Here is a 26,168-nt window from a genome sequence, read left to right as displayed (position 1 = left end):
AGCTAAAAATGTAAGAGTTACCCTTTTAAATCCAATCAATCAATAAGTGGTCACTGTCATGTCTAAAACCTATTCTGAATCTTTCCACTTCTATTTCTGCTTTTACCACCCTAAGGCAAGCCACCACCATCCCTTACCTTCATTACTACAACAGCCTTCTCAGACCCAGTAGATTGACTCTCTCAAGTGCCAATTTTACCCCCTAATTGGAGAAGAGATGGAAGTGTTCTGTTTGGAGAGGTTGCAGCAATGGGGCCTGGCATTCCAGAGTCTAGCCAGCGTCGTGGGCATGAGCTACAGTGGCAATGGTAGCAGGCTTCCTGAGCTAACCACTGTGAGGTGTCCTCTAACTCCACAGTCCAGTGGTAGTTGCCCTGACTCTTCTCCCAGTTCTTCCACTGATGTTGTATACACCTAACTCCTTGTGATTTTTGCCTGCAGCACTCAACCCTGATATACTTAACTCACCTTCCTGCATGCAGTCATGCTCACTTATAAACCATTCTCCATTCCATACAGAATTCCTTAAATATGTAAACCACTCAGGTTATCTTCTGCTCAAAATCCTCCAGGGGCTTTTTACCATACTTAGAATACAATTCAAACTTCTTACTGGAGTACAAAGCACTATAATCTGGCTTCAGCCCACTTCTCTGATGGTATCCAGCCACTGGGCTCTCAATTCCTGAAAAAGGCCAAGCTTTGCCCTAGATCTGTGCTATGCTGTTCCATCTGCATGGAACACCAGTTCTCCTAGTTTCCTACATGTCTTCCATGTCATTTAGATTAGATGTCACCTTCTCATCACCCCTCCTGTAAAGTTATTCTACCCTATGTTCTCTGCAGAGCGCTTACTAGCATCTAAGTTTTTCTTGTCTTAGTCACCATTGTCTCTCTTCTCGAAAAACGTATGCACAATGGGAGTAGAGAGGAACTTTGTCCCCTCGTAGCAGATCTGGGATGCAAGGTAAATGCTTAATAAATATTTAAGGAATAAATTTGGGTTGAATTTGTAAGGTAGAAATTTTACTTCTGTCAGTTACTCCAAGTGTTTTAGTAAAAACTCCACGTTATTCTTAAGTATTAGGTTGAGGATAATATCACTTTGCCATCTGGGCACAGGTGGTAGGTTAACAAACTTTTGGAATATATTATACTCAACTTTGTACTCGTGGGAATAAAAAAAGCCCTGAAAACAATCCCTTTTTAACACTGCCGCTGGAAAAAGGGGCTAAAAATCACCAATTTTTTATTGAGGAAAAGGAATATTAGATAGTTGGATTTCATTCAGGATTACTGCCATTTTTTCCAAACTACTCCAACTCTTGCAACATCAAGCTTTTGGCTTGTAAGGATAAACAAAATATAGTTTTCTCTCTCTTAGCTCCATCTGCTGTATTTGGTGGGAGACGGGGCGGGGGTTGGGGGAGGGGGGGAGGAGGGGTGGAGCCTCACACTTGATATCAAGTCTGGAGAAACAGCACCATCTGCTGGGGAAAGGCTGCCGTGCATCTGCCCTGGCAATAAGCCAGTAGCTTTCAACCTTTCCTTGTGCAACTACACATTTGACATTCTGCGTAGCAACTAAAACCCGCTTTCCAGACCAAAAGGAAGTCCTGCTACTCCAGAAATGTTGATAAGATTAGAGAATCTTCTGTCAAGGGCTTTTCTTCTAAAAAACCAACCTGGGCTTTGACCCTAGATTAGAAATCAGCGCCACTGTAGGAAAGAGAACAACAGAGGTACATCTGGATTAATAAACAGGAATAAAGAGCCACAACTTTAAGACGCTTTTGTCCTCCATATTCTCTGCAAACAAGAGGCTGAGGAAATTTAGTGCCTTTGTCCTCTTTTTGGAAGTTCCAGAGGTTTTTTGCCTTCCTTCCCCTCATAAGGACTATGAATTCATCTGAATTCATCTTCTAGCTCATTATCCACATTAAAAAAAGTTTTTTAATGATGTATAACTGTGCATATTTATGGGGTACACTGTGGTGTTTCAATACATGTATACATTGTGTATCACTGCTTACATTCTTAGATAGGTATTTTTCCTCTCTTGCCAATCTACTTTATCTTTCAAATTCTTCCTAAGACCTTTCTCCATCATTTGTGAATGGTTTTCCTAGGATCTAAAAACGATTCCATTCAACTAGTTTCTTCCTTACTTTGCAAAATAAATCTGATACTTCAATTTTCTCTTAATTCCTGAAATGTATTGATTTTCTGTCCTCCTTACTCAGTGTACATGGGTAGTAAAATGCCTCTCCACCTCAATCCTTTGCTGGCTAGATGCTGTGTGCCTTCCTTTTTATTCAATTCCTTTCTAATCTAGATCCTAGTGCCTAATCTTCTCATTTCTTCATTTTCCAACTACTCCTTAAATAACATTAAGATATACCCCTTTCTGCCATCTGCCTATGAGCTTTCCAAAAAAGGTATTAAGTTCATCCTTTTATTACTATTTGTGGTTTTATCATCATTTACAAATTATTCCCATTTCTAAGATGTACCTAAACTCATTTCCTTTCTTTTTTATTCATATATTTTCATAGTCCCTAGATTTCTTAATTGGCTACTAGATCAAAATTATCAACATAAAATCTTTTATATCCCCTGTCCTCTCATAGTTCTAAGACTTCTTTTTCCTTATTCAAAGCATTTCTAAAATTGCTCCTCCAGGATTCGTGAGTTTTTCTTGATTAGTTAGGAGAGTAACTCCCTCCTTCAAGCATTACCTTAGAGACCTCAAAGTTAAGATTCTCAAAAATATAAGGAACTCCACTCATATCCTGAATGCTTACTATCCAAATGGAATAGTAACCTTATATGTATACATAACTCAAATAATAACCACGAATTGCCACCGGCACTCCATTAAAACACACACATGATACACGATTAAGATAAGAGCTAAATATTCTTGTTTTTCAGTTTCTCTTTTGCTATGGCGGCATGTGGATAGAGTTCAGGAACCTATATAAAACTGAGTGAAGAAAAAATGCTTTTATTAATCACAACATGAAATTAACAGGACATCATATTAGAATTAAACCAGGATAAATACTGCTGTTATAAAATTTACATTTCTCACATCCATTCCAGAGGAAAATCTTACATATTAGGGCTCATCTTAATGTTATGGACTGATTTCAGTAAAACTTTTTAAATGGTAAATAGCAATTAACATATTCTCAAACTGTGCTAAGTAGTTAGAAAGGCAACTATAAAATCTATAATGATAACACGTGGCAGGATTAGAACTGTTCTGTTAAACATTAAGAACCACATCTCTGTTTTAGATGTTACCTCAGTGCACCTTTTTCACTGGTAAGGCGACTGCTTGCTGTGGGTGCCACAATGATTACCAAGTTTCTTCTTAAGTAAAAGACACTTGTTTGATCAAGACTCAAGTGAGTTTTCTTTCCCAATTTTGCTCTTTTGAAGCAAAAGGAAATACCTTGGTCTTTGATATATATAAGGAGGCAAATATGAAATACAGCTGTTATAATCTTCTAAATCACAACAAGGGCAATGAATTATTCATTTTCTTTGAAAATATTCAGTCTTTGAAATATTTCATTTTTAAAATAACAAGGCTTCTGAATAATTTCTCAAAACTAGCTTTCCATTTTAGTACACGATTTGATAAACATAGCACATTAGATAGGTATTTAGCAATTTCTTCTACCAACTACACTTTGCCCTCACTAAGGGTTAGAGTATGATTTGAAACAATTTCTACATATAAAGCATCTTTAAATAAGTTTTGTGTTCACTGAACTGAGACTTCTTTCACTTATGTACCTATGGAAGTTAATCTGAGCATACACATATATACATACTTGCATACATATGTGTACATATGTGTACATTTGTTTTTTAAGTAAGTTACTTTTACCATTAGAATAAACCTAGACACTATAGGGACAACTCTGGGGAACAGTGCGGTCTGCCTTAACAACCCTTCTCTAGGTTGAGGAAGGCAGGTATAGTTCACTGAAGGATGTGATGAGGCTGTAGTAAGTCTTCTCATCATCTGTTAATCCTGCGTTGCCTGGTCTCACCACGACAGCTACGTGCACATCTGCTTCCTCAGCAGCACTGGCCTCTGTGAAAAATCAAAGGATGTGTGTGTGTCAGAAACACCAAAAAATGATGTCTAAGATTTGAAGCAAAGTCAGCAGGGGGATGTGGGGATGGAAGAAATGAATTTGGCCCTGATTTGATGACTATTGAAGCTAAAAGATGGGCACCCTGGGGTTGACTATATTATTATCTCTTTTATGTATGTTTTAATTTTTCCATGATAAAATTTTAAAAAATACGTAACTGTACTTGACAGAAGAGAATGGCAGTGTATCCTACACTTCTGAGCTTTATTAAGTACTTATGAATGCAGAAGGATGGAGCCATGTTCTGTCCTACACCTTTCCTCCACTTCCTCCCATCAGTCCATACCGAGAACTGAGCTGTTTCCCAAAGGACAAGCTGTTGGTAACACCAATTAAAATGATATGGGGCTGGGCACGGTGGACCCAGGAGTTCACTTGAACGCCAGACTTGAGTCCAAGAGTTCGAGACCAGCCTGGGCAACATGGTGAAACTCTATCTCTACAAAACAATACAAAAATTAGCCGGGCGTGGTGGCGTGTGCCTGTAGTCCCAGCTACTCAAGAGTGCTGAGGTGGGAGGATTGCTTGAGCCCAGGAGGTCAAGGCTGCAGCGAGCTGAGATCGCACTACTGCACTCCAGCCTGGGTGACAGAGTGAGACCCTGTATCAAAAAAATAAAAACACAAAGAAGATAATGGGACAAATGGAATCCTATGGTTTCATCAGCCCAAGATATCTGCTCTTACCTCCAGACCCTAAACATGTCATACTCCCAGCCTAGAATGGAGCAAGTTAGAGTGGGAAACGGGATACAGGTCTGTGATAAGAGAGATGGCGCTTACTAGGACAGATAGAACAAAACTGGTGAGAAATCTGGAATATATATATATAAATCCCATGGAATTTAGATTTGGTATAAGAGTAATCACCAATAGTTTCTCAGCCTTTGGAGAAGAGTCACAGCACCTGAACAGATTAACTGAAGGGCAGTCGTGCTGAGAGAGTTAAGTTCCCAGGAGACACACTGGGGCTGAGCTGTTTCTTCCACCCACCCACCTCCTCAAGTGCCTGCTTTCTGTTCTGCCTATGAAAGGGCCTGTCACCTTCCCAGAGCAAACAGTACTCAAGACTCCCCTCTCTGTGTGGGAATGTCTTCTTCAGACCACCTCTGCAGATGCCATTGGAGAAAGGCAGCTATCTTCCACTCACCCCTGCTTCCTAGCCTGACTGCCCTGAGCAAAGTTTTCATCGTGACTGGCAACCCGGGAATATGACCAAGTTGAGCCATCACAATCCACATGGGACTTGACACTACAAGTGGCCGTTCCATATTCAGGCTTTTTATCTAATTCACTGCAGGGCAAGTTTTATCCCTAAGCATCTATTTGCTCTACTGTTGTAATACTGAGACACTTTTTCATACTTGGGTATTATTTGGGATTTTATTTTTTATTTTATTGTGTTTTTTCAGAAGGGTCTCTCTCTGTTGCTCAGGCTGGAGTGCAGTGGCATGATCTCGGCTCATCCCAACCTCCGCCTCCCAGGCTCAAGCAATTCTCCTGCCTCAGCCCCCAGCCGAGTAGCCAGGATTACAGGCGTGTACCACTACTGCCTGGCTAATATTTGTATTTTAGTAGACACGAGGTTTCACCATGTTGGCCAGGCTGGTCTTGAATTCCTGACCTCAAATGATCCACCCACCTTGGCCTCCCAAAGTGCTAGGATTACAGGTGTGAGTTACCGCGCCCAGCCATTATTTGGGATATTAACTTAGTTTTTCATTCTGCCTCAGCAGTGGAAGTCTGGGCATGTGGTATCAAAACAGGACCAGAGAGAAAAGAGCAAGCAGGCAGACAGCTCCCTGCCTCATCCCAGCTGCCGATGACCCAAGTTCTGGCCCCACCGCCTAAGTGTGTATGGGGCCAGCAGAAGATGAAGGGCAGGAATAAAACCTCCTTACAGAGAATCAAAGGGAGCTAATTTCATTTTGAAGCCAATTTAGGGATTATTTCTATGCTCCAAAATTAGGAATAATTTCTACAATTGCAACTGAGGAAATGGCTTAAATGAGAAGAGAAAGATCTGAAATTATAGATGTACTATGTGATCCCAAATACAAAAACTAAGTGGCTAAACACAAGAATATGAAGAAACTATAAGTGGTCTAAGGACGGGGGTTATAATTCTTAATATTGAGATAGAGCAAAGGGCCGGGGATCACAAATTGAACTGTGCATTTAATCCCAGAACTAGTTGGCTCAACTAACCACCCCTTATACTCACACCCCCGCTTGCATGCTCCTTCCCATGACAACTCCTCTAAGTCTTCCTGTTAATTTCCTGTGTCATAGTGTGTATGTGTGTGTACATAGCGATGGGTGGGAAATCATGGACAAGGAGTTAAACGAGAAGAGTTAGTCTTTTCAATGCCACTTCCCCACATGCAACCCCCAGAGTTGGTTCATTCTTTTTTGAGACAGGCTTGCTCTGTCACCCAGGCTGGAGTGCAGTGGCACAAACACGGCTCACTGCAGCCTCGACCTCCTGGGCTCACCTGATGCCCCTGCCTCAGCCTCCCATGCAGCTGGGACCACAGGAGTGAGCCATCATACCCAACTAACTTTCTGAATTTTTCTGTAGAGACAGAGGTCTTACATTGTTGCCCAGGCTAGTGTCGAAATCCTGGGTTCAAGCAATCCTCCTGCCTGAGCCCATAGAAGTGCTGGGATTACAGGCATGAGCCACCATGCCTGCCTTCACTGCTGTTTTTTTTTTTTTTAATTCAAACATGAACTTGAACCAGACACTGTTTCTTTATATAAAACCGTAAAACTGTTTTATTTTTCAAGGATCCCCATATAAACTTTCTTTAAAGAGGCAATGTATTTGTAGTGCCAGGCTCAGTTCACATCCTGGAGTATATAATATAAGAAGTCTATTACTCACCTCGAGTAACATCTGTCAGAAACAAAATGTTGTTGGTTGAGCACCCAATGCTGTCTGCAATCTTTCGGTAACTTTCACTCTCTACTTTGTGTCCAATCTTGGTATCAAAGTGACCATCAACAAGCTGAACAAAGAGAAGGGGAAAGACTGGCAATACAAATACACTTGCATGCCCCTCGTGCCTTTCTCTGAAATACATGACAATCACAATTACTTCATTCGTTCAGTATTTACTGAAAATCTACTTAATAGGGAACTTTATGGAGGCTATACAAAGTAAAAATAAAGATTTTATAGCAACAGACATTTGGAAGAAGAAAACTACCAGCTCAACATACATAAGATCATTTTATAATCTACCTGTTTTCACTACCGTTCATTTTACATCTGAAATAGTTTAAAATAAACATGCCCTACATCCTACCCTTAAAGATGATTTGCACTCAAACTACTTACTGGATTGAATTTTACTCCTGATAAAAGATTCTGAACACTGTCCTTTAATCTTACGATGAAAAAATTTCTCTAACCTGCCTCATGAATAAGCTATTATTTTACTTATAAGAAATTCTCATTTTCTAGTTAAAACGTTTTGAAATTCTACCCAAGGGCTCGTCTATGTCTCTGCCCTCTTGGAAACAATTGGAGTCAAATCTGTAACTTGCTAATTTGACCAACAGTAATTAAAATAAGTCCATATTTAGGGTCAGTTACTAAGATGTGATCTTTTGAATGTTTTCAGAACTTTTCACAAACTAAAAACAAGCATAGTAAGCACTCAAACTGGGTTTGGCCAATGGGAAGGTAAAAAAAAAAAAAAAGTAATTTTAAGTTTTTTTTTTTTTTAAAGTTAAGATTGATTTTGCTTATTTTCTTTTTCTTGCAGTTTGCCTCACTTGGTAACTAGAGAGTAAAATTCTTATTAGTGAACTCAGTAGGTACTTTTGTCCTGTCATCATTGTCAGAGAGAGCAGAAAAGAAGTTGTATCTGTATTAAGAGAACAGTCACCAATGATTAAAGGGTTTCATTATTAATATTTGATTTAAAAATAAGACAGAAAGTAGGAAAATACTAAAATTAGAATATTACAACCTCCAAAGCCAAAGTGTTCTTTGCACATGGTAGGTGCTCAATACATATTTATTTTAAAAACTTGTCTGGCCAAGTTACCTATTGTAAGTAACCTATTATAAGTTTGGTCTATATTCAAGTTACCTATTAGAAGTTAAAATTGTAAGTTCAGTCTATATTCAAGTTACCTATTGTAAGTTAAAATAAGTAAATTTTTTTTTTTTTTGAGATAGAATCTCACTCTATCGCCCAGGCTGGAGTGCAGTGGCACGATCTCAGCTCACTGTAAGCTCTGCCTCCTGGGTTCAAGCCATTCTCCTGCCTCAGCCTCCTGAGTAGCTGGGACTACAGGTGCCCGCCACCACGCCCGGCTAATTTTTTTTTTTGTATTTTTAGCAGAGACGGGATTTCACCATGTTAGCCAGGATGGTCTCGATCTCCTGACCTCATGATCTGCCCACCTTGGCCTCCAAAAGTGCTGGAATTACAGGCGTGAGCCACTGCGCCCGGCCGGTAAATATTTATTTTTAAAAAGTATCTGGTCAAGTTACCTATTGTAAGTAACCTATTTTAAGTTAAGTCTATATTCCAAGTTACCTATTGTAAGTTTGGTCTATATTCAGCTAATCAGCACTTCTTTTTAAAACACTAAATGTAGTCACTTCTTTCACTGATCACCCCATCCTCCAGGAGGCGCAGGGATGATGACACAGAGGGGCTAGCAAGAATTTTCTCATGTACATGAAATGCAACAGGTGACGACCTTATTATATTTAAAAATGTGCCTGGTTCTCCTATAATAATGCCGGTTCTTCTTAAATGAAATCTATATTTCTTCAAAGAGCCAGAAACAAATGAGTGCACCTTGTTCTCTGCTGTATTCAAAAAGTCTTTATATATTTCTCTGGACTGCACAATCCTATTTTGCATCCTAACTGATTTTATTTTTCAAGACACAGAATAAACTTTATATAACAACCTTATATAGAAGAAACTGTAAATACAATATAATTAAAAGTGATTATTTTCTTCTTACCTAATTTTAAACAACCAAAAAAAAAAAAAGCATTCTATTAGTTCCAATTAGTTTTCCATTAAGATTCATTATTTTATGCTTTGATAGCGTCAAAAAAACAAAGTAAACTAGGTAACCTACCTCAAGAATATCTCCCTCCGTAGAATGCCCAAATAACAGTTTCTGTGCCTCCACACTCCCTGAGGAATAGATGTACACCTTCATTCCGGCCTCTCTCCACTTCCTGACTGCTGGAACTACATCTGCAAAGAACCTAGAGGGAAGACCACTAAGTTAAAATACAGGAACACCTCATCTAGCCAGATGAAAACCTGTCAAAACAGATGCCATATGTTTCTCTCTTTGTGCCCAAATGGTAACCTGAGAAGCAGCTCCCTGAGACTACAAACTCCTGCAGTTCTAATAAACGTACTGCCCGAGTTCCAGGCTCACAGCAGATTAGAAGCAACAATCTATGTGGAAAGGAGGATAGTTTTGAACAGACAGCCACTAGTGACAGTAAAAAGGGACTACAGATAAAAGGATGAAATGGGAAAGTGTTTTTTAAATTCCCGAAGAACTCAAAAAAGCAAACAACAGCAATGATATAATATAATCTTTGATGTTCTTCATGACAAGAAAAGGTTAAATTATGTCCACTGTGCTTTAAGAAAGCATGGAAATGCTTTTAGAAAGATCTGCACCCAAAATAATCAAAACAAAGTTTGAAGGCTCAAAGCTATAAACTTATGATTAGCTAGAAAATGGAATTACTTTTTTTTGAGACAGGGTCTTGCTCTGTTGCCTAGGCTGGAGTGCAGTGGCATGATCTCAGCTCACTGCAACCTCCACCTCCTGGGCTCGAGTGATCCTCCCACCTCAGCCTCCCAGGTAGTTGGGACTACAAGCATGTGCTACCACCCCCAGCTTTTTTTTTTTTTTTTTAATTTTTTGTAGAGATGGTGCTTTGCCATGTCACCCAGGCTGGTCTCAAACTCCTGGACTCAAGTGATTCCCCCACTTCAGCCTCCCAAAGTGCTGGGACTACAGGCGTAAGCCACTGCACCCGGCCTGCATTTTTTGAGAACTAAGAAAACAATGTTTTATTATATGGGGAAAAAATTACATAACATGTCAGTTGAGACTTGTACCAACTCACATTAACCAGTCAGCAAAAGATGTCTTTTTCTGACTTCTGACACTCAGTCTCTTTTACCAATTCTAGTGTTTTCCATAGTCACGGAGGAAATTAACATCACAGGAGAACGGTGAAAAGAGAAGCACAAAGAACTTGGGTTGTAGAACCAGTCATCTCTAAAAGATTACCTGGAAAATGTCAGTGGAGTCTTCCACTTTATATGTATTAACATGCTTAATATGTTGCACTAATTGAAGGAAAGAGATCAACGTATTCAAAACCAGTACACATATAAGTATGTTATTCTGAGTACTAGTTTGCACTCATGGAGACAGGATTTTTCCTGTCTTCAGCAGTTAGTTGTATAATTAAGGAACCAAGACCAAGAGAAGTATGGGCTAACTACTGGGTGCACAGTCTCCTGTCTCCACTTTTTTGAGTGCTTTACAAAGTGAACCTGGCTGATATTCCCAGATCACTGGCATATCCTGAAATTCCAGTCCATCCTTTAAAAGGTAGAAGCTCCTCGTAAAGTACATAAATAAAGAAACAACATCTCATTTGACAGAAACACAAAAGAAATATATGCAGCTGGAAACAATCTTGGATCCTAGGGTTTACAGCAGGCAATGGCCTAAAATCCTTAAGAATTTCACGCCCAGGTGCAGTGGCTCACACCTGTAATCCCAGCACTTTGGGAGGCCAAGGGGGGCGGATCACAAGGTCAGGAGATTGAGACCATCCTGGCTAACATGGTGAAACACTGTCTCTACTAAAAATACAAAAAATTAGCCGGGCGTGGTGGCACACGCCTGTAGTCCCAGCTACTCGGGAGGCTGAGGCAGGAGAATGGCGTGAACCCGGGAGGCGGAGCTTGCAGCGAGCTGAGATCAGCCACCGCACTCCAGCCTGGGTGACAGAGCAAGACTCCGTCTCAGAAAAAAAAAAAAAAAGAATTTCTCAGCAGGCCTGGCATGGTGGCTCACGCCTGTAATCCTAGCACTTTGGGAGGCCAAGGTAGGTGGACTGCCCTGAGCTCAGGAGCTTAAGACCAGCCTGGACACATGATAAAACCCTGTCTCTACTAAAATACAAAAAATTAGCCAGGTGTGGTGGCACGCACCTGTAGTCCCCGCTGTTTGGGAGGCTGAGGTACAAGAATTGCTTGAACCCAGGAGGCGGAGGTTGCAGTGAGCTGAGATTGTGTGAATGCACTCCATCCTGGACAACAGAGTGAGACTATCTCCAAAAACAAAAATAGGCCGGGAGGGGTGGCTCATACCTGTAATCCTAGCAGTTTGGGAGGCTGAGATGGGGTAGACCACTTGAGGTCAGGAGTTCAAGACCAGCCTGGCCAATATGGTGAAACCCCATCTCTACTAAAAATACAAAAATTAGCATAGTGGCAGGTGGCTACTCCAGAGGCTGAGGCAGGAGAATCGCTTGAACCCAGGAGGTACAAGTTGCAGTGAGCTGAGATTGCACCACTGCACTCCAGCCTGGGCAAAGAGCAAGACTCGGTCTCAAAGCAAAAACAGAAACAAACAAACAAAAAGAATTTATCAGCAATATGGTATGGACAACATAGCAAGACCACACCTCTACAAAAATGTTTTTTGAATAGCCAGGTGTGGTGGTGCGTGCCTGTGGTCCCAGCTAATGAGGAGGCTGAGGCGGGAGGTTCACTTGAAGGCTACAGTGAGCTATGATGGCACCACTGCACTCCAGTGTGGATCACAGAGCAAGACCCCAGCTCTAAAAAAAAAAAAATAGGCCAGGTATTGTGGCTTACGCCTGTAACCCCAGCATTTTGGGAGTCCAAGGCAGGCAGATCGCTCAAGCCCAGAAGTTTGAGACTAGCCTGGGCAACATGGTAAAACCCCATCTGTACTAAAAATACAAAAACTAGCTGGGCATGGTGGCACATGCCTAGTCCCAGCTACTCGGTAGGCTGAGGTGGGAGGATCACCTGAACTAGGAGAGGTCAAGGCTGCAGTGAGCCATGATCATGCCACTGCACTCCAGCCAACAGAGTAGGACCCTGTCTGAATCAATCAAGAATTTCTCAGTAAGTATAATACTCAAAAGTCTCCTCAGGCAGGAGTGCTATTAGGAACTCCACAACCAAGACCCAAAGAATCTGTGGAAGTTGCTCAAAAGAGCAAAGAAGAACGTGGTAGTGCGGACATCCTCTGAGTAACCTCAACATGGTGGGGCACAAAATTTCCTATGTCTCATAGAGCAAAAAGCAGGTAATTAACAGTCCAGGGAAGCAGCCCAACGGAGCTGTCACTCATGTGCTAAGAATCAAATATGACTTAGTTCAAGGAAGTCACCATTTTCTAGGAAGCTACTTTAAACGGAGACTTTGACAAGTCCTTCAATCAACCCACAAGACCAGACAGGCAGGTCCAGGTAATCTAGTCAGCTGAAATATTTTAGCCAAGTTTTGAAAAAATGAAACAAAGCTCACTTGTTAGACTAAAAAGAATGTGGATTTTTATCTGTTTTACCAATCTTGTGACTTACGCTGGAAAGAGAGGACTGGTGAAAAAACATATTTGGATTTGGGACTGGTGAAATGTTTAGGCTGACTCAAGCACATACTCTGCTTTCATGCGCCCAGCTGTGAATGCTGCCCTCCACATGTGGCCCTGCAGCTGTTTGAGTGCAGTGGTCTTTCGATCCAGGGACATCTGCCAGCACACATTATCTACCACGGCCTGGATCATCTGTTGCAGATCATCCACTCCATTCCCAGACGCTGCAGGGATAGGAACAGCCCCATCCAGGTGGGCGTCCTCTTCAGCCTTTAAGTCAGAAATAACATGATGTTTGTTTTTTGCTTATTCAAAAAACAGTCATTTAAAATGAGACCCAAAAACCCAGCAGAACAACTGTCTCCATCATTAGCCCTAGTATGGCTGCAAATTGAAACATCATATACTTTGGAGCTGATATAAATGATTCCTAAAAGAACCTGGATTAATAAATTTACATTACCTTTCCTTTTGCTAAAAGCTGAAATTTAAACTGAGACGCATGTTGTATATGAGAAGAGAGAGCACATAATGATAGAATTAAGATTTGATTTGTTGATTCACTACTGGGATCAACAAACCAGGACTTTAACTCAATCTGATCATTTTCTCTGTACTATAACTAATGGAGAAAGAAACAAAGAAAATCTCATAAATTAGTTTACGCCTGGAATTCAGCAAAAAGAAGCTAGTGAAGTAATGAGGTTGGTTCACATTCAGTCTCCTATAATCTCCCACATCTTGCAAAAATCCTAGTAGCCACTTAGAACAATGACCTTGTGACAAAGCAGTCCAATTTCTAAAGATACATGTGTACATATTTATATACAATAATGGGGGACTATGTATGTATGTTTCAACAAGGTTTTGACAACAAAAAAAAGGTAAGGGAGGAAAGTAAAGTAAGTCCTCATTTAACATCATTGAAAGGTTCTTGGAAACTGTGACTTCAAGTGACATGACCTTCTCAAATAATGTCATTTCCTTCAACATCATTTTGTTATAACATTTATGTGGAGAAAAAATTGGTTTTGTTATAGTTGGTTTAAAATTGAAAATTGAAATTTAAGTGTCATTTCACTTAGTCAGTTTCCAAGAACCTAAAAACATTAAGTAAGGACTCACTGTATTTCAGATTAACCCTGAGTTATCCAGAAAATTAAAATCCCAAATATTCCATGCCCAAAGGACATAACTACATTTTGAATCCTAATTCCTAACAGTAAAACATCTACAGAGAGCATTCCACAGTATCCAATATAGAACTAGAAAATAACTGCCAGTGAGTTAGCTCTGCAGACCATGTAAGATCTTTGCCACTGAAACAATTTTAACAAGAAAAACAACAGAGCAGGAGTTCCATAGCACACAGTGTGGAAGGAAAAGACAGACTGATGACTGGTGGGGAGAAGAGGGTAGAACAAAGCACAGGAGACCAAAGGAGGTATGAGGGCTGGGCCAGAGTGAGCTGGGGTGAGGAGTCTGGAAGGGGAGTGTGAGTGTGAGGACCCAGGAGCACTGCAGAGGGGGCAGCAGGGGCTTGCAGTAAGGAAGGAGGGAGTGCAAAATGATGAAGTACTGTCATATGGAGAATGACATAGCTTGGATGTGTGTCCCCACCCAAATTGCACATTGAAATGTAATCCTCAATGCTGGAGGTGAGGCCTAGTGGGAGGTGACTGGATCGCGGGGATAGACTTCTCGTGAATGGTTTATTTAGCACCATCTCCCTTGATGCTGTCCTCGCAATAATGAGTTCTGGTTGTTTTAAAGTGTGTAGCACCTCCCCTCCCCACTCTCTTGCTCCTGACTTTCACCATGTGAGACGCCTGCTCCCACTTTGCCTTCCATCATGATTAGAAGTTTCCTGAGGTCTCCCCAGAAGCAGGTGCCGCTATGTTTCCTGTATAGCCTGTAGACCTGTGAGCCAATTAAACCTCTTTTCTTAAAAATTACCCACTCTCAGGTATTTCTTTACAGCAATGTGAGAACAGACTAATATAGAGACGTTAATAAAAAATGTAGAGACTGCTCAAAACCTTTTGCATTCTACCCAGAAAGGACTTTTTTTTTTTTGAGAAGGAGTCTTGCTCTGTAGCCCAGGCTAGAGTGCAGTGGCGCCATCTCGGCTCACTACAACCTTCACCTCCCACGTTCAAGCAATTCTCCTGCCTCAGCCTCCCAAGGAGTTGTGACTACAGGTGCCCGCCACCATGTCCGGCTAATTTTTTGTACTTTTAGTAGAGGTAGCGTTTCACCATTTTGGCCAGGCTGGTCTCAAACTCCTGACCTCGAGTGATCCACCCACCTCGGCCTCCCAAAGTGCTGAGATTACAGGTGTGAGCCACCGTGCCCAGCCTAGAGTTGCCTTTTTCTAGAGCTATTTAAATTGCCTAACAATATCATATATTTGCAAACTTAAGCCCTTTCTGGGTGGGCTGGGGGTGGTAAGCTCATGCCTGTAATCCCAGCACTTTGGGAGGCCGAGGAGGGTAGATCACTTGAAATCAGGAGTTCTAGACCAGCCTGTCCAATGCGGTAAAACCCAATCTCCACTAAAAATACAAAAAATTAGCTGGGCATGGTGGCAGGTGCCTGTAGTCCCAGCTACTCGGGAGGCTGAGGCAGGAGAATCGCCTGAACCCAGTAAGCAGAGGTTGCAGTGAGCTAAGATCACACCACCACACTCCAGCCTGGGCAGCCAAGCAAGACTCCATCTCAAAAAAAAAAAAAACAAAAAAACCAAAGAGCAACTCCAGAAACAACAAACTGACATGATCCAGCCTTTAATTATGTACTGTGAATTCCTAAGCAGGCAACTCACTAAGTCACCGCAACTTCCATCCCCTATCAAACCAGGGCACTTATTTTACAAAATGCTCAGAGCATGTCCTAAATCTCCAGGTACCCTCATTTCTAAGACACTTGGGAATTTAAGACAGAAATGTCCCAACCTGTTTCCTCAAAAGACTGACATCCTGCTGGCACTCCTCTTCTTCCCAATGTGTCTGCAGATACTCTTTAACATTTTCTTCGATGTAAGGAAATAAAATGTCCTGGATAAAAGAGTAAAAGAAAATACAAGAGTTAGCTTTTATCAGTTGTACAAGATCCAGTTCTTCCACAAACTTACCTACATAACTGTAACAAATAAATCAATGGAACTCTTTATGAAAATTGCTGCTGTGAATATGAGCAAGAAAGAGAGACAGAGGCCAAGAAACAAATAAACTAGACCAAGAGTCGGCAGACTACAACCTGCAGGCCAAATCAAGTCCACCGCCTATTTTTGTAAATGAAGTTTTATTGGAACATAGCCACACTCATTTATTTAAATAATGTCTGTGGCTACTTTTGCATCACAATGGCAGAATTCAGTATTTGCAACCAAGACCATAGGGCCTGCAAAGCCTAAAATATTCACTGTCTGGTCCTTCACAGAAAAAGTCTCCCAACTACAGAACTAGATGGCCAGACCAAAGGTCCTTGAGGATATGGATTAAGTGTGTCTTGCTCACAGCTTTATCCCCCATGCATACCACATTATTGTACATATCACTCAAATAATCTGCTGAAAAGAATGGTGTCCATACATGACAAGTATTTAAAAAAAAAACAAAACAAACTTGATCACCATGACTCTTTCTTGGTAACTAGACTACCTTTGGAGCATCCTATAAGAAAGTGATATGCGGCTGGGCATGGTGGCTCACACTTGTAATCCTAGCACTTTGGGAGGCCGAGGCAGGCAGATCACCTGAGGTCAGGAGTTTGAGACCAGCCTGGCCAACATGGTGAAACCCTGTCTCTACTAAAAATACAAAAATTAGCCAGGTGTGGTGGCGGGCGCCTGTAATCTCAGGTACTCGGGAGGCTGAGGCAGGAGAATCGCTTGAACCTGGGAGGCAGAGGTTGCAGTGAGCTGAGATCCCACCATTGTATTCCAGCCTGGGGGACAGAATAAGATTCTGTCTCAAAAAAAAAAAAAAAAAAAGTGATATGCAAAACAATTCAGTAATAAATAACCTGTCAGTAATCCATGCATTAGGAATTTCTTTCCCAGTCAGGCTTCTACCTCCGCTTTTTACTAGCTGTGTTCAAATAACTTATGCTCCTAAGCCACAGTTTTCTCATTTGCTACATAGGACTAACACGAGGCAAAGTCATCGGAGGATTGCACTGTCTAATGGAAAGCACCTGGCATCTTACCACTTAATATGTTCTTTTTTTTTTTTGAGATGGAGTCTTGCTTTATTGCCCAGGCTGGAGTGCAGTGGTGAGATCTCGGCTCACTGCAGATCTTGGCTCACTGCAACCTCCCTCCGCCTCCCGAGTTCAAGAGATTGTCCTGCCTCAGCCTCCCAAGTAGCTGGGATTACAGGCACCTGCCACCACACCTGGCTAATTTTTGTATTTTTAGTAGACACAGGGTTTCACCATGTTGGCCAGGCTGGTCTTGAACTCCTGACCTCAAATGATCCACCGGCCTCAGCCTCCCAAAGTGCTGGGATTACAGGCGTGAGTCACTGTGCCTGGCAATATATTCTTAACATATTCTCCAGCACATGCAGTTAAACTGAGCAAGGATTACCCAAATTTCATGATAAATAATAGCAGAGAAGTTTCCAGAGGATAAATCACAAGCACAACCAACTTATTCATTCAACTTTCCTGAGGGCCTACAGAGAGCAGGACACTGGAGTTATGAAGCCGTTCTTCTCAGAGAACTCAAGGAAATAAAAGGTGCAAGGTTTCAAACAATATTGAATGTTCGAGAACAGCTTTAGAAGTTGGAGACTAGAGTTCCTGATCATCCAATATGCCCCTCTCCTCATCTATAAAATGTGCCACTGTACTAAGTCATCACAAAAGCTAGACAATGAGGCTAGAATTTGGTATAACATCTGGACTATAAATATTATTTGCTGCTGGGCATGGTGGCTCATGCCTGTAATCCCAGCATTTTGGGAGGCCAAGGCAGTAAGATCACTTGAACCCAGGAGTTCAAGACCAGCCTGACCCTGTCTCCAGAAAAAATTAAAAAGCTAGCTGGGCATGGTGATGCACATCTGTGGTCCCAGCTACTTGGAGGGGCTGAGATAGGAAAATTACTTGACCCCAGGAGGCTGAGGCTGCAGTGAGCTGTGATTGCACCACTGCACTCCAGCCTGGGTAACAAAGCGAGACTCCTACTCAAAAAACAAACAAAAAAACAAATGATTTACAGTCAACATGTTAGCAGACGGTACTATTTTAGTGCAAAAGTGTTACTGCATAAAAGTATGTACATGGAATAATCAACTAAATTGTGAAAATTTTATCCAATCTTTCAACATACTTATTGAGAATATCTGTAAGACAACTACAATGCCTTCAAGTTGCTTATTAAATAGCCTGGCATGTACTATCATACATTATAAGAATTTTTTTTTTTTTTTTGAGACAGAGTCTTGATCTGTCGCTCAGGCTGGAATGCAGTGGTGACAATTACAGCTCACTCCTGTCTTGAACTCCTGGACTCAAGAGATCGTCCCACCTCATCCTCCTGAGTAGATGGGATTACAGGTGTGCACCACCTGTAATTAGCCTTGCTAATTTTTTAAAAAATGTTTTGTAAAGACAAGATCTCGCTATGTTGCTCAGGCTGGTCTTGAACTCCTGAGCTTAAGCAATCATCCCACCTCAGCCTCCTAAAGTGCTGGGATTACAGGCATAAATCACAGTACCCATTGACAATAAATGTTTTAACTTCAGTTATAATCCACTTACAGATAATTTCAGAATACTATAGTATGACAAATATGCTACAATAAACTCAGGATTCTACAAATAAATGTGCAAATATTTTCAGTCCACCAGGCACTTAGGGAGTTGTTATGATTTACCAGTACATACAACAAAAGGCTATAGAACTAGAGTTATTTGCCTTGTAGGGGAATATGATTAAATTCCACTAGATGTTACAGAGGATACTGTGCAAGCAGCAATTTATATTACTCTGCAAAGCTCAGTGATCGCTTACTGAAAGAGCCATGAAATTTCGAAGACCTAAGTTAAAAAGTTGCCTTGTAAATGTTTAGAAGTTCAAATATGGATATGCTTTATGGTCACATGGTTGTTTTAATGAAAAGGTCATAGAATTAATAAAAATCAAACAGTTGTTACAATATTTATTCATCTCCTTTGAAGAAAACGGGTAATAAAAGGTACCTCCCAAAAACTGTGCTGAGAGGCCAGGCCAACATAGTGAAACCCCGTCTCTACTAAAAAAACAAAAATTAGTCGGGGCGTGGTGGTGGTCGCCTATAGTCCCAGCTACTCCGGAGGCTGAGGCAAGAGAAATGCTTGAACCCGGGAGGCGGAGGTTGTAGTGAGCCGAGATTGTGCCACTGCACTGCAGCCTAGGTGAGAGAGTGAGACTCCATCTCCAAAAAAAAAAAGAATAGTGCTGAGAGTACAGCTACATAAAGAAACTACTTTAAAAGCTTTCTGGCCGGGCGCCGTGGCCCACGCCTGTAATCCCAGCACTTTGGGAGGCCGAGGCAGGTGGATCACTTGAAGTCAGGAGTTCGAGACCAGCCTGGCCAACATGGTGAAACCCTGTTTCTACTAAAAATACAAAAATTATTTGGATGTGGTGGTGCCAGCCTGTAATCCCTGCTACTTGGGAGACTGAGGCAGGAGAAGCGCTTGAACCCGGAAGTAGAAGTTGTAGTGAGCTGAGATCACACCACTGTACTCCAGCCTGTGACACAGGGAGACTCTGTCTCAAAAAAAAATAAAAATAATAAATAATAAATAAAATAAAAGCCCTCCAAGGGAACTATACAATGCAAATGATTTATAGTACTTGAGAACTTAGTATTTTTTAGAAAACAAATTAAACAACACAAAAGCAATATTGTGGGCTATTATTTCCTTTTTTTTTTTTGAGACTGGAGTCTCACTCTGTCCCAGGCTGGAGGGCAGTGGCACGATCTCGGCTCACTGCAAGCTCCACCTCCTGGGTTCACGCCATTTTCCTGCCTCAGCCTCCCGAGTAGCTGGGACTTCAGGCACCCGCCACCACGCCCGGCCAATTTTTTGTGTTTTTAGTAGAGACGGGGTTTCACCATGTTAACCAGGATGGTCTCGATCTGCTGACCTCGTGATCTGCCAGCCTCAGCCTCCCAAAGTGCTAGGATTACAAGCGTGAGCCACCGCGCCCGGCCCCCATTGGTGGGCTATTATTTCTTTCTTTTTTTTTGGAGGGAGTGCAGTGGCATGATCTCGGCTCACTGCAACTTCGTCTCCTGGGCTCAGGTGATCCTCCCACCTCAGCCTCCTGAGTAGCTGGGACTACAGGCGTGAGCCACCATACCCAGCCAATTTTTTGAATTTTTAGTAGAGATGGGGTTTCGCCATGTTAGCCAGGCTGGTCTCAAGCTCCTGGACTCAGGCAATCATCCCATCGCGGCCTCCCAAAGTGCTGGCATTACAGGCATGAGCCACCATGACCGGCCCCACATAAATTTATGTTGCTTTTTATTCTCTAACATTAATAGAGACATACGCCCGGGTGCGGTGGCTCCGCCTGTAATCCCAGCACTGTGGGAGGCCAAGGCCAGTGATCACTTGAGGTCACGAGTTTGAGATCAGCCTGGCCAACATGGTGAAACCCCCTCTCTACTAAAAACAAAAACTTAGCCAGGTGTGGTGGCTCGCGCCTGTAATCCCAGACATGAGAATTGCTTGAACCCAGGAGGAAAAGGTCACGGTAAGCCAAGATCACGCCACTGCACGCCAGCCTGGGCGATAGAGCAGGACTCTGTCTCAACAACAACAAACAAAATTAACTGGCTTGATGGTTCCTAAATATAAATCACATCATACAAATAATTAATAAAACAGGTTACAAACAGTATGTACAGCATAATCCTATGGGGGGATATTTAACACACTGAACAAAATATGAGAGAACATGAACTTAAATGTTTACAAAGGTTCTCTCTGGGTTATGACATTAAAAGAAACTTTTTTGCATATCTCTTTTCTGCAATAAAAATGTATAACCTTAATAGTGCTAAAAGTTAGCAAAACTGTTTAAAAAAAATCATAGATTGCCGACAGTGTTTTTTTTGTTTGTTTTTTTGAGACAGAGTCTCGCTCTGTCACCCAGGGTGGAATACAATGGTGCGATCTCAGCTCACTGCAACCTCCACCTCCTGAGTTCAAGCAATTCTCCTGCCTCGGCCTCCTGAGTAGCTGGGATTACAGGTGTGTGCCACCACGCCCAACTGATTTTTGTATTTTTAGTAGAGATGGGGTTTAACCATGTTGGCCAGGCTGGTCTCGAACTCCTGACCTCTGATGATCCCCCGCATCTTGGCCTCCCAAAGTGCTAGGATTACAGGAGCCACCACCAAGCTGGCCTGCTGACAGTGTTTTAAATAAAATCACCCCCTACAAAGACAAATAATTAAAGGCTGTATCCAGAGAATAAAATTAGGGGAAATTACATGCAATGGACAAGAAGAGCTAGTTATCTGAGGCAGAATGACTGAAGAATTCAGCAAAATCCAAATTCCAATCAGAATGACTACACTGTGACTTCAAGAGAATAGAGCTTTATCGGCACAGGTAGTGAATCAGCTATACTATGATCAATCTGAAGAAAGACCACATTTGTGCTGAGCCACTTTTCTTCCCTGGCTCAAAGTCACTTACTTTGATGATCTTGTCACCTAGCATCTTTCTCTGTTAAAGTTAGCCTTCCCATGTAGTTTTCCCACAGATGTTTACTGCCAGATGTCTGTGATAATAGTATTAGGAAAATGTAATACATTAGGCTTTTTTGGTTTTTTAAATTTATTTTTGTTGTTGTTGTTGTTGTTGTTGTTTTTGTAGAGACAGAGTCTCACTATGTTGCCCAGGTGGGTCATGAACTCCTGGGCTTAAGTGATCCTCCCATCTCAACCTCTCAAAGTGCTGGGAGTAAATAACTGTCACAAGATCTGATGGTTTTATTTTATTTTACTTTATTTTATTTTATTTTGAGATGGAGTCTCGCTCTGTCGCCCAGGCTGGAGTGCAGTGGCGCCATCTCAGCTCACTGCAAGCTCCGCCTCCCGGGTTCACGTCATTCTCCTGTCTCAGCCTCCAGAGTAGCTGGGACTACAGGCACCCGCCACCGTGCCTGCCAACACACCCGGCCAATTTTTTGTATTTTTAGTAGAGACGGGGTTTCACCATGTTAAACAGGATGGTCTTGATCTCCTGACCTTGTGATCTGCCCACCTTGGCCTCCCAAAGAGCTGGGATTACAAGCATGAGCTACCACACCTGACAATCTGATGGTTTTATAAAGGGGAGCTCCCTTGAACATGCCCTCTTGCCTGCCACCATATAAAATATCCCTTTGCTCTTCCTTCTTCTTCCACCATGATTGTGAGGCCTCCCCAGCCATGTGGAACTGTAAGTCCATTATACCTCTTTCCTTTATCAACTACCCAGTCTCAGGTATGTCTTTATTAGCAGCATGAGAACAGACTAATACACCAAGCTTTGTTTAAATACTTCTAACAATGAGAATTGCTACTTTTTGGAGTGGTCCATGCCATCTGCCAGATAGTTTCAGCAGTTGTGGTATTAGAATTGCTCCTCAAATAGGCTTCCTGAAGACCACAGTAGGAGCTATCAAGAAGTTTCTGTGTTCTGGCTGCCACATGGGGCCATATGGGGCCACATGGTCTCAGGAATTAAAATCCTACTGTCCTCGTCTTCATGGGAGTCAACAGGGCTGGACCCATACAAGGGGTGTAGGTTGAAAACTGAAAGCTTAGGAATGAACATCAGATTTCACATGTACATTCAAAATGAATTAATCAATGTGGTGCTGATAAGAAAAAAGATAACCCCATTAAGGAGATTAAATTATAATTAACAAAAGATACACTGTTATCTCATTAAGTGCAATGAATCACACTGAACAAGGGATTGTTATCAGTACAAGAGGGCTAGTAATTGGAGTAAGGTTTTAAGAAGCAGCACAAAAGAAACAGAATATCTCCAATGAGTTCCAGAAAGGGAACTTGACTGGCCCAGAGTCCTAGTCCTTAACAGTGGAGGGGAAAGGAAGGCATTCACATTCATCTCCTTGAATCTGCCTAACATCCCTGCAAAGTGAGCCCTTTTTCATAGATGAAGACACTGAGGTTCAAAGAGGTTTCGCTGCTGGTGCAGAGTAAAGCCAGGACTCAAACCCAGGCCTATCAAATCCCAACACCTGAAGCCATCCGGCTCTCACCGGTGAATGACTTCAAGGAGCACTACTCACTAGGATCATCTAACTCCCTGGATCTTGACAGCATATTCTCTATGGAAATTTCTAATATAGCTTTGATTCCCCAAAGAGGTTTCATACAAAGAAAATGAGAGATTATGGTTCACCCAGTAGTTCTGTAACATTTCCTATAAAGTATCAGCAATAATAATTCAAGTAGTTGTAGTAATGGGAGTAACTACCAACATTTACTGAGCACTTACTATGACAAACACTTCTCTTTTCTATCTATAATCACTCCTTTGTGATCTTATCTAATTCCATGACTTTAAATACCATTTATACTAATGATCCCCAAATTCTTACCTTTAGCTTGGACCTTTTCCAAATGCCTACCCAATATCCCCACTTGCATGTCTATTCAGTATCTCAAACTAAACACATCTGAAACCAAACTCTTGATTCCATCCCTTAATCCTCCTCCTCCCCCTACATCTCCACATCACAGTAAATGACAGAACCATCCTTCCAGATGCTCAGGCCAAAAACCTTAGAGTCATCTTTGACTCCTCTTTCTCTCAAACTCCACATCCAACCAATCCATCAGCAAATCCCATCAGCTCTACCTTCAAAATATATTCAGATCCAATCACTTCTCACCACTGCCACCACCAAGCACTCAAAATTTACTCAACTTACTGATAATGTCATTTTAATCTTCATAATAACCCTGTGAAATTGGTGCTACTACTTCCTCCATTTTTCAGAGGCACATAAAGCTTAAGTACAAATTAACAAACTGAGATTATAGTTTACCAATCAGGTCTTTCTTTTTGAGTTTATAGAGTCAGATGCCTGGAATCTCCCCAGTATCAGATCGGGGGTGAAGATCCCACTCTTTACCCCCATCAAAGGGATCTAATTACCTTCCTGAACTTACAACGACTTGGACCCATACGAGACCAGTCCAGAGAGAGCTGGGGTAAGTATACACAAGCTTAACTGTCAAACACTGGTCTGATTGTGAGCTCCAAAGTCCCACCAAGGTCTCAATGCTGAAATTACCACTAGTTTCCAAACCGCATGCCTTAGTTTCTCTTTACTCAGTAAAGGGGTATCAGGTCCACACTTTTTAGACTTGAGAAAAGGAACTTGTTAGGTCACATCATGAATCACTGGAAAGAAAATCAAGCTAAGAAATGAACCCCTCATGCACATACCTAGAAGGCAAACAACCCCTTTCTGTCCTAAAGACGTTCTGTCTTCGCTAAAGACGTTCTGTCTTCGAAAAGAAACCCATTTTCCTGAAATGGTGTCACCTGGGAAAGGTCCAGAGAGGATCCAGGAGGGCCTCTGAGGATAAAGCTACCAACTTTCCACACGACTCTTTAGTGAGCTGATGGGAAAATGGGTGCAATAGGATTAGGGCAGGTTGGTTTCCACTCCTCTTCTGACCTGCACCTCCAACAAAACCAGTTTTGAAAATCAAATGAGTTGATAAATGTGAAATTCAAAGTTTCATATAAAAATAACCTTTTATTGTAAAAAAGAATACTTTGTTTTCTTTAGTGGAGTGGTAACACAGGGTAAGCTGCAAGGATAGAAAATTTTAAGACCCATCAGACAAAGAAGAAGTAAGCACTTTTCAGGGCTAAACACAGGGTATCATTTTAAAAGTCTGTATGAGCAAGATAAAATCCAGCCTACGTATTTAAAATATAGGTGTTATAGCTTAAAATCAGTGCCCCTTTTAAAAATTGTTATTTTTTCGATCACGCCACTGCATTCCAGCTCTGTCACCCAGGCTGCATGCAGTGCAGTGGCACAATCACACCTCACCAGTCTCTACCTCCTGGGCTCAAGTGATCCTCCCACCTCAGCCTCCTGAGTAGCTGGGATTACAGGTGCACATCACCATGTCCAGCCAATTTTTTATTTTTTGTAGAGATGGGGGTCTCCCTATGTTGCCCAGGCTGGTCTTGAACTCCTGGACTCAAGTAATCTCCTTGCCATGGCCTCCCAAAGTGCTGGGATTACAGGTGTGAGCCACCATGCCCAACCCCTTTTACTCAATCAGTCTGACTACATATCTTTCAAAGATCTGTATGACTTTACTGTGTACCTAGGGAAAAAAACAGAAGGAATATTCACCAAACTCTTAATGGTCACCTCTGGATGGTAGGAGCGTATCAGGGCTTTCACTCTCTATATCATACTCTTCTTTGTCTGCAATTTTATAATCAGGGTGAACTAATTTTCTAGGAAGAATATTTGGGGGGGTAGAAAAACCTTTCCTCTAGTCTTACATTAACAGATGCAAGTTTCTATAAATAACATATTTCACTTTTTATCTTAATTTTGTTAATAAAATTTTCTCTTTTATGACATTTAATTTCCATTATCAGCTGGTTTCATCCTCTATAACTTGTAGGTTTTGGAAATGTTGAGTCAATGAATTCTAATGCCACTCTAGAAACACCTTCAGTTAAATTGTTCAAATATAATAGAGTACCATCTTGAGGAAATCTGAAATAGCAAGGATTGCAGAGTATGGAAGAAACTGAATCCCAGTCCCTCCCACACCCATTCCGGAATGCATATCACCATCACCCAGCATGTACAGCATGCCTGATGTGTAAGCACTGTGTGAGGCTCTGGTCCCTGCCCTTGAGGAGCCTTCCACACAGCTTGAAAAAGAGGACACACATTCAACATCACAAGTCAGCTTTTGGCTCCAGTAGCAAATACTACACATGGTACTGACAATGAGTGCAGAGGACGAAGAGAAAGGACTTTGCAATTCCTGCTTAAATAGGTCCTTTACAAGAAGAGGTAGCTCTTACTTCCATATTCCCACAGCTTAGCACAATAAGTAATTTTTTTTTTTAAGTTAATGAGTGCATGGGACCCACACTTGGAGAGGAAAAGGTATGACATTCCAAGCTGGAAGAATGGTGGCAGCAAGAAAGGGCATGATTGGAATGTGCATGTTCAGCTATGTAAAGTGTAAAGGAAGAGAGGGATAGAAAGTTGGAAAACCCAGTTTGTTGAACTCTCATCTCACAGCCAGTGAGAGACTAC

General features: G+C 41.7%; 1 protein-coding gene across 2 annotated transcripts in view; it reads right to left on the bottom strand.

Annotated features, from left to right (window-relative positions):
* Positions 1-2,991: 2,991 nt before the first annotated feature.
* Positions 2,992-26,168, bottom strand: part of ENOPH1 (enolase-phosphatase 1) — a 30,228-nt gene continuing 7,051 nt past the window's right edge. For both annotated transcript variants that reach the window (XM_004038893.5, XM_063705368.1), the window contains exons 2-6: positions 15,781-15,882; positions 12,894-13,096; positions 9,290-9,422; positions 7,062-7,185; positions 2,992-4,111 (exon numbers count right to left, since the gene is read on the bottom strand). In XM_004038893.5, coding sequence (XP_004038941.1) covers positions 3,972-4,111; positions 7,062-7,185; positions 9,290-9,422; positions 12,894-13,096; positions 15,781-15,882 — 702 coding nt within the window. In that variant the 3' untranslated portion in view covers positions 2,992-3,971. The remainder of the gene's footprint in view (positions 4,112-7,061; positions 7,186-9,289; positions 9,423-12,893; positions 13,097-15,780; positions 15,883-26,168) is intronic.

The sequence above is a fragment of the Gorilla gorilla genome, chromosome 3 (genome assembly GCF_029281585.2).
Source record: "Gorilla gorilla gorilla isolate KB3781 chromosome 3, NHGRI_mGorGor1-v2.1_pri, whole genome shotgun sequence".
NCBI lineage: Eukaryota > Metazoa > Chordata > Mammalia > Primates > Hominidae > Gorilla > Gorilla gorilla.
Note: the sequence above shows the minus strand (reverse complement) of the source record. Positions and strands in the feature narration are given on the sequence as shown.